Consider the following 9,771-nt stretch of genomic DNA (forward strand, 5'->3'; position numbering starts at 1 on the left):
TATACACTTACACTTTTGCACATTTCCTCAGTAGACTACGATAAGGATGTAAATTCATTTTAACAGGACAACAATTTGCTTATACAGCCAAGATATACCTATTCATTAAAGTTTAAGCGCACCATCCTTTAGAAATAAATCTCATAGCGTTAATACAGATGATTTGAAAGCTCTGTATTATATTTCAAAGAAAGAAGGTCGAGGAAATGCAATCACGTTGACTTATGTTACGAACAATTCAAATTTCTGTCAACAAAATATATTTTGAATCCTGAATATTTTGCTCTCATCAGTAGGCTACTATTTCTCCACAAAATTCTTGAAAGCTTTTTTTTTGATTCATTGATGTTTTATGCATAAACGTGGCAGTGTCGTCAAAATAGTCTAAACACACAAGTAAACATGGTATGGTGTCTGTCTGTCTATCTGTCTGTCTCTCTCTCTCTCTCTCTCTCTCACACACACACACACACACACACACACATAAACACGCGCGCATATACACGTACACAAACAACCACATACGTTTTTTATATAATATATAACATACAATATATCACTATATAATTGCCATGGTTGTTGTGATGAGCAGGTGCATAATACCATCTATTTATACTGATCTGTGTGTGTGTGTGCGCGCGCGCGCGCGCGCACGCGCGTGCTGTGTTTGTGTGTTTGATGGGGACGGGTTTTCGAATTATATTGAGAGACCTGTTCGATTTATTCGCAAATTCATAGTGAAAACTATGGTTAAATGCGTAGGTAAGGTGCCTTGAATGGCCAACTCTCTCTGCTCCTCTGTAAGGCCTAGATATATATTGACACTTCATCAGGATGCTTCTATTCAATTGTTCGAAAGCCAAGCAGACTATAGTTATAGCGGCATAGATCATAGCAGTGTACCTTCATTTCATTTTAAATGATGTCACACACAAGCTGGACGACTAAACGTTGCCAGCTAACCACAACTTGGCTGTCAAAGCGTTTTGGACATTATCCTCTTTTTGTGTGTTTTAGTTTCACTGTTGGCTATAAAAATATTAGGCTACTAATAAACATGATACCGTGAAAAAACCCGTGTACAAGAGTGGTGCGCATAGTGTATGGACATGTCATACTCTATTTACTTTCTTTGCTTCTTTCTTTGTGATGTGGGCTCAGCGTCAGTAGTAAAATCAGTTTTAAAATACACAGCCTAAATATTCTCTGGCGTTTTTTTAGACTTGATTGTTGCATTTTGTAATTATTATGAATGATAAATCAATCTATTTTGAACTTAACAACATTTTAATTAGGAAAGAGAGGAATGAAAATCAAAATACCTCCAATGATGATTTGTACTTGTACAATGAGTCTAGTGGACGGCATCATACTCCAAATGAAAAATGGTAGAAAGTTCAAAATCAGGGAAAAATGATTCTTCCGAACAAACATATTCATACATCACTCTATGCAGATTCACTTTGTTACGCCAAGAGTCCGTTTTATTAAGGGCACATTAATGTATAATCAAATGCACCTCATAAAAGTTTTATTGACAGACATAAAAACATTATGGCGCTCTTCTTAATAAATATAATCAGTACACAAAGATTACTCTGTGAGCCAAATATGCAAGAGTACCTGAATCTACGCGAACTACTGTTCATTGTACGAACACTAGAAGAATATAAAACGGAAATCCGAAAGCAACGTTATTCTTTATTTTATGACATGTTATTACGTTTATTTTATGAGGAGTTACAACTCAGTAGTCTATAAAATATTTTACAAGCGTTGAGTGTACAACATACCTTACGACGATTTCTTCTAAGATTTTACACACATTTAAAATTATTTGCCAAAGCATCACAATGTTGAGTGGTGGTTATGAAATAAATGGGTGTACTAATCTGTCGACGTAAAGAAATAGTCCCGGACCGCCCTCTGCTGTAACACATATTTTAAACACCAAGACCTGTGAAAGTGGCTTAAACTTCAATGTTTGATTTCCTTTCTAATACTATAGCCTACAGTTGGTGTTAGTTGAATAAAGTGTCGAAATTAAGCGTACCGTTATATGCGGATTGATTTACTGACTGTATTGGTAAATATGATCACGTGATTCATGTAACCAATCGCTGAAGATGAAGCCAGCAAAAATACTATGATTGTTCAGAGGGAACGTATCTTTAACAGTGTAGCCTTTTATATGAGTACGAAGAGATCCAAAAATGTCGACTAGTAGTACACTTAGTAACTATTATGTAGACTCAATAATAGGACATGAAGCAGAGGACGTGTACGGAGCTCGTTTTGTTCAGAGCTCGCACACCGCGACCTCAAGGCCATCAGGTGCAGGAGATAATGCAGATTTTTCGTCTTGTAGCTTTGCACCCAAATCCGCCGTCTTCCCCACGTCTTGGTCCTCGGTTCACCCACAGTCCACAGCCGTTTCAGGGATTTACCATCCCTACGTACACCAGCCCCAACTCGCAGGCACAGAAAACAGATATGTCCGCTCCTGGATAGACCCAATCTCCAACTCCGTTTCTTTTTCCGGCTTCCATCCAAGCAGTCGACACTACGGGACAAAGCCCGAAAGTTTACCGTCGAAAAGGACTGAGTGCGCCGCATTCGAAGCACAGACTCCTGTCGTTCCGGACTACATTTGTGGAGCAGTATTGGAAAACAAGGATAAAGCAACCAAAGAACCGATTGCCAGCGACATTTCGAGCCACGGTGAGCCCAAAGAAGAGAAGCAGCAGCAACTTGACCCAAGTAAGTAAAAGAAATTGCCCCTTGATTTACAGCCTTAGAAACTGTACGAGCGGGGTGTGTAAAACTGGGGGTTTTACTAACCTATAAAAGTGTCTAGTCTCTTACTATGATGAAAAGAAAAAACTGTGTATGCCTGCAAATTATGGGATTAAATACGGAATTATATTAGCCTATATTCGTCTTTCAGTTTATTTTTTAATGAAAGTAAAATAGCACCATCTCATAATTGGATTTCCCAAAGAGAAACATGGAAACATCCATAATGTATTTTCCTTTATTCTTCAGTGGCTGTTCACAACGTTTTTTAAATAAAACAGTATTAATGTTTATTGTGTCCCCTTTCTATTCCAGGCAACCCAGCTGCTAATTGGATTCATGCACGTTCCACAAGAAAGAAGCGATGTCCTTACACAAAATATCAGACCCTAGAACTGGAAAAAGAATTCCTTTATAACATGTATCTGACAAGAGATCGCCGTTACGAAGTTGCTAGAATTCTTAATTTGACTGAAAGGCAGGTAAAAATCTGGTTCCAAAACAGAAGAATGAAAATGAAAAAGATGAACAGAGAGAGGGGCAGTAAGGATCAACAATGACTAACGCCAGACTCAAAGAGCAAGGACTGAACTGTTTTACCTACCCTCTTTGATGTATATGTGGTATAAGTAATGTGCTAGAGTAACACTTTGATTAGGAGCCTGTGTATAAAACATTGTTTAGTTTGTCCATACATGTTATGGAAAGGTTAAAATGTCTGCACATGTGCTTTATTGCTTTTTAAGGAAATAAATGTTGAGTCTTAAAATGAATTGCAAATTGTATCCCCAAGTAAATATGTAAGTTTAAAAATTTAAACAATGAATGTTAAAGTATTTCCAAAATATTCTCTGTAAATAAGTAGATTTGTATTGTTATGTTTTCAAAATCGGCTTTGCAAATCTATGAAGCGCACAAAGGTGAATTGTATCAATGGCCGAAAAAACGCGTGGCTAACCATATCAAAGACGTTATTGAATTTCAAATTAATTGACAGACTAGTTTGTGTTATTTGTCATATTTTACTAAATACAAAAATTAGATCAAAGTATATAGCCTATAGTCAATCTGAGACAAACTTCTTCAAATTCTAAACATCGTGCAATGATAAATACAAAACCCCATTGTTTTAAACCAGTCTCTTTATAAATACATTCTTCGGGTGCAATATTTGAAAAAGAACTTATCAGAATTTGCCTTCTGGAGATAAAATGTACCATTTTATTTGAAAACCAGTTTAACCTGCGTTTTATAGGTTAAAATATGGCCTAAATTAAGAACATATGCGACATTAGGCTACTCGGGCACAGTGTGCTACAATCTCTACTAGCGTACCGTTACGTAGGAAAACACCACTTCTACGGTTTAAAGCCACTTATCTTCGGTGAATGTTAATTTCCTTTCGCTGAACCTCACCATTAATATAATGGTTTCGTGCTCTGGACGTCAAATAGCCTACTTACGGCATTGTACTTGGCCAGGAGGATCTGAATGAGCAGTTGCTCTCCTAACTCCATAGCCTTCATTGTATACTATAAATAAATATAACGTCCTTTACCATATACAAATGCAACTGTGTGATAATCGATGATATGTGGCCTTGATATCAGGCCAACTCTGTGTTTAATAATATAACTTCCGACTAACATTTGTTTTGGGCCTACATAGCACCGAAAATAATAGCGTTAAAAACTGCTGTTTTAGCTAGTCAAATCAGAGCCTTCTTTTCAAGACATTTTTTTTAAAACCTCCGTAAATTTGTATTTTAATTCTGCAATTGGTGTTGTGGCCATTCAATTTCCACATGCCTGTTTTAGGAATCCATTGTTGGAATATATCCCACTAATAAAGTGTGTATTATTGAGGTTTTGCAGGGACACGCAATTTATTGACGAACCTTACCTACAATTGCTTTAAAGCAGGAAGAAACACGGCCCAATAAAACCATTGAGATGGCTAGACGTCTGCTCTAAATTAGTTTATGGGCAAGGGCTGTAATTGTACTCTTCTTTGAAACTGTCCTGTTTGGGTGTTTGTGTCTGTTTCTGACAAACAAAAATGCAGACTTTTTAAACTTTTCGTCTGGTTGATAGATAATTCGTCCTTGAAACTTAGAGGAAAGCAATCCCCAGATGTACGGAAAGTCACGTTTATTCATCAGCAGCATTTCAGTGACAGTCGTGAAAACGATACGCATGCAGTTTAAAAAGGCTTGTTTAATGGTTTTTTCTATCATGTCAGAACTAATGCTAACATGTAGCCTAAATATATCCAGACATAAATATATTATTTGTATTCATCAAAATGGTATTCATTTCTTTCTCTTCTATATCATACTGCAGTCTCGCCTTTTCTTGATGGTAGCAGTATATGTAAATGCACGAAGCACGCGTGCAAGCTCAGATATTAATGACAAATTAAATTTAAGAACAATTTAGTTTATGTTGACTATAATGAAGGTAATAAAGCCGTGGTAAACTGGAAGACAGGCATGTTTACGAAATGTTGAGATGGTAAAGGCTTTAACCACAGTCAGAAATAGTATGACCACTTGGGGACGCTCTTGTCCTACAGAAGAAGTCCCAGGAAAGGGCGATTTTTGATCTCCGCTGCAATGTTTATTTTCTTCAGCAAGGTGTTCAGTCATCCGAGCCGGTCAATTATATCAATTAGGCCAGCCGTAAATTGTTGACATTTCATTTATAAAATATAATTGAGTTTTAACACCAATTGCGAAATTTCTAACAATAAACTGACGATGCAGAAATAGTGAAAAAATAATGAATGCCATATTATAGCTTATCTCAATTCCACATTTTTTACAATAGGCTATCATTCGGTGGATGTAATTGATTCTCACATTCATCAGTTACTTTAAAAAACAACCAGATTGCTATATTGTCCGCAGGCTGATAATAAGATAATGTGAAATTATAAAATGGAAGTATGAACATAGTTTTAAGCAAGGGGCCATGAGGTGATCACGCCCACGCACAAAATTATAATTTTCTTTTCATTAAAAAGGTATTTCAAATGTAGCACAAATAAACGAATAATAAGACCTTTAATATATTCGCAGACATATTTATTATGCCGATAATAACCTTGGCAACCAATTGTCTTGTAGAATTGTCAAATAAAAGTGCCGATTTTTCCAGCTGCATGCATTTCCACGAGGCTTCACTTCGCATTATAAAGTCCAACATTTATTCTGGAACATAACTATGCCTCAACCAGATAGCATAAACTTGGCTACCAAAAATCGGCAAGAAGAGCCAATCATATGATACAAAATTAAGGCACATTTCCATTTTAAAGGATAATTAAATTTTAGACAGTGTGTTTCAGTGCGGCAGGAAACGAAACATGATAAGCAAAGGATAAAAACTAGTTCAGGTCAATGTTGCTTTTTTAAGGTCAGTGCTCCAACCCACAACATTACTAATGTTGGTGCCGCTGCTGTTGTCGGCCTAGTACTAGGCCTACATATAGTCCTAGGCTGCTCTTAAAAGAACACAACAACAACAACAACAACAACAACAACAACAACAATAATAATAATAATAATAATAAGAATAAGAATAAGAATAAGAATAAGAATAAGAATAATAATAATAATAATAATAATAATAATAATAATAATAATAATAATAGACAGTGGTCCATTTTTATATAGACATTTTAAAGTTAGGCTTTTTGTTAAAATTTCAGTTTAAGGTCAAACTTCATGCTCACTTGAGTATGCAAAATATTCGCCTCGGTAACTAGTTTCCTAGTTTCCTAAAGGGAGAAATAATAGGAAGCGCATTCATGGTCATGCTTTCCATTAAGCAGTAATAGTAATTAACCTTGGGATCTTGACCACTTTGTTCACCTGGAGGTTTTCTTATTTTCATTGCCGTTGTTTAGCTGAATATATTTACATTATAATCGTAAAGTTAAAGCATGAGCTTTTGCTTTTGGCATTTATTTGAATACTTTAGAAGCTTAGAACCTTTACTTTGTCAGTGATTTCAAATGTGTCTTTTGTATGTATTTATTGTATATTCCAAACCCAGAAAATTCAATACATGTATTTACTTAAATTTGTATTTACTTAAACATTTATTTGCAAATTTGAAATGCTTCACTAAACCATTCGCCCTTGGGCAGAGAATAATTCACTTTTCCACTCCCAAACCCGTTTCACCTTGATTCTATTTCCCTTCTCAGTATTATGTTTTCTGTACATTTGGTGGCGTAAGCATTTTACATACGCGTACTTCGGTTACTTGCGTGCATGTGCAAGCGTTGCGTGGGATATAGTAATCCGCCAATTATCTTAACCAAATCTCTATGGCAGTTTATTGAAAGAAAAAAATATATTCAGATCACAGAGGCTGTTTGTTTGCCTCGGGACCGTTAAATGTAAAACGAAGGAAAACATTTTCCAGTCAGGCGTTAATTTCATTCTGCACTGTGATCAAAAGGACACGGCAAAGACTTTGGGTCTATTCCACACAAGTGCTCACTGATCACTGGATTTGAGAAAGCATTATGCGCTCAATATAGACTGTTGGATGACAAAGATCTTCAGTCAAAATTGATCCGTCGTTATTTTCAGTAAATAACCTTATAGGAGAAATGAGCTCTTATTTTGTCAACCCCTTCTATTCAAAGTACAAACCGAGCGAGGCAATAGTTCCAGCCTACTACGATTCTCCTTTTTCACAAGATGTCAACAGTGGGCATGCGATGGTGTATGGCAACAATGCAAGTTTCCAACATTCCGCACAAGTCCAAGAATTTTACCACCATGGGACCGCAGCAATACCGAATGCAAGTTATCAGCCGAATCCTTGTGGAATTACGTGTCATAGCGACCGCTCTAAATTTTACGGATACGATAACTTACAGAGACAGCAGCTCTTTACGACACAGCGAGAGGCCGAGCTGCTACAATACCCTAACTGTAAATCGTCCGGTAGTAATACTGGCTGGCAACCAGAATGCTTAAATCAGAACTCGTCTCCTTCTCAGATGTTTCCCTGGATGAGACCTCAAGGTTGGCTGCAATAAACTTGCTTCCAAATCACGTATAGCTGTATACTTCAGTCTAAACATTGTAGCCTACATGGACATTCAATTTCGTGTTCTACCTTTCTCTATTTTATGTCAGTATAATATTTGATAGAATCATATTAGATGGCTTATTAATTGTGATTATCTGCATCGTTATATTTTAATAATGCACAGTGTGGCTCTGTTTCAGCTCCCGGAAGAAGAAGAGGCCGGCAGACATATAGCCGATTCCAAACCCTGGAACTTGAGAAAGAATTTCTCTTTAACCCTTATCTGACAAGAAAACGAAGAATTGAGGTTTCCCATACACTAGCTTTGACCGAGAGACAGGTGAAAATCTGGTTCCAAAATAGGAGAATGAAGTGGAAAAAAGAAAACAACAAAGACAAGTTTCCAACCTCGCGGCCAGACGCACAGCTCAAAATTGAAGCAGAGCATTTTGATCCTCAGAGATCCGTTAAAGAGACAAATTAATAAAAATTTAAAAAAAAATAAAACATTAGGCTAATTTCAGACCCGTCTTCTAAATATGATTGGAAAATCTCTCTCTCTCTCTCTCTCTCTCTCTCTCTCACACACACACGCACACAATCATTAAATAGCTTATTAGTTATTATTCGATTTTTTGGTTTTCCATGAACGTAAATGAGAATAGCTTTAACAGTATTTGTGTGTTTAATTATTAAATTTGTATTATGTTCATTTAAAGCAAAATCGTTTTCAAAATCATTAAGGAAAAATCATTTTCAATGATTAAAATTCAGTCATGTATTTTGGGGAGCTGTTAGCCTAAGTATAACGTGCCTTGATCAACCTTGTCTTTTTGTATTTTTTATTATTCGACAATATAATATAGCCTGTCGTTTTTCATTTAATTGTAAAGTTGTTTCTTTTTTACCCTGCACATTTTGGGTGTACATCTGTGCTGGAAAATGATGTGCTAGTTGTATGTTGTATCAAGCCAGCCCAGTTGCAAAAAAATTCTACTTTGGCCTTCACGATTTCTTCACACAAACCCAAGCACACATATATGTACTCATGCATATTTCGCTCTGGTTTGCGCCTTAAATTAAACAACAATGGGAACATATTAAAAATCATAACTAGCATATGCGGAAAAAGTCAACAAAAAGCTGTACATTTCACATTGATGTTTTAGTAAATAAAACAATTTAAATATTTTCTGTCTTAAATTGTGTCGTTGTGGGTACATTGGTACTTATTTTTGTACGTTGTTCGATTACGTTTTCTGTATTAATCTTTTAAGAACAAATAAATTTAAAAAATACATGCCGGTGTATTTGAATCAATGTAGTTGATGCTGCGGCAGCCGGCATTTTGGAGATAATCAATAATTGATTGTTAGCATTTCCTAATGTGTTAATGTGTTCATTCGATTGTTTCTAGCTTTTCTTGCAGGATGTTTTTTTTTCTTTTTTTTTCTTTTTTTTTACAGTTTTACTCCATCATGATTCCAAGCATCTCGGATATTGTTAAGTAAAAAAATTAGAAACAAACATTCTCTGTGGATTCACTCTTTTCTGTGTGTGTGTGTGTGTGTGTGTGTGGGAGAGAGAGAGAGAAAGAGAGAGAGCGGGCGCGCGCGCGAGTGCGTGTGTGTTTATATCTAACCTGTGTAGCAACTATACATGCACGTTTTAAATCGTATGGAGCCTACATTTGTGTCAATGAGCACACATTTCTAATAACAAATAGCCTATAGTTTTGTCGGCCTGCTTCAAATGATCATTGGTTTGTATTCACAATAGACTATTTTGAATATTTCAAATCAAAACATTAACGGCTAACGTAAATAGCATTCTGGGCATTGTTAATCTTGGTTTAGCTATTTTGATCAACTATGTGTTTTTTTTTTTTTTTGGGTCAGTATTTTTTTTTTTTTTTTTTTTTTTT

General features: G+C 35.9%; 2 protein-coding genes across 2 annotated transcripts; both read left to right on the plus strand.

Moving 5' to 3' along the window:
* Positions 1-1,843: 1,843 nt before the first annotated feature.
* Positions 1,844-3,569, plus strand: LOC135250686 (homeobox protein Hox-D9a-like). The gene is made up of 2 exons (XM_064327269.1): positions 1,844-2,760; positions 3,112-3,569. The coding sequence occupies exons 1-2, from the start codon at positions 2,214-2,216 to the stop codon at positions 3,354-3,356; spliced, it is 792 nt and encodes a 263-aa protein (XP_064183339.1). The 5' UTR covers positions 1,844-2,213; the 3' UTR covers positions 3,357-3,569.
* Positions 3,570-4,813: 1,244 nt separating this feature from the next.
* Positions 4,814-9,374, plus strand: LOC135250689 (homeobox protein Hox-D8-like). Its single transcript, XM_064327271.1, has 2 exons — positions 4,814-7,840; positions 8,048-9,374. The coding sequence occupies exons 1-2, from the start codon at positions 7,420-7,422 to the stop codon at positions 8,329-8,331; spliced, it is 705 nt and encodes a 234-aa protein (XP_064183341.1). The 5' UTR covers positions 4,814-7,419; the 3' UTR covers positions 8,332-9,374.
* The last annotated feature ends 397 nt before the right edge of the window (positions 9,375-9,771 follow it).

The sequence above is a fragment of the Anguilla rostrata genome, chromosome 3 (genome assembly GCF_018555375.3).
Source record: "Anguilla rostrata isolate EN2019 chromosome 3, ASM1855537v3, whole genome shotgun sequence".
In the NCBI taxonomy this organism is placed as follows: Eukaryota; Metazoa; Chordata; class Actinopteri; order Anguilliformes; family Anguillidae; genus Anguilla; species Anguilla rostrata.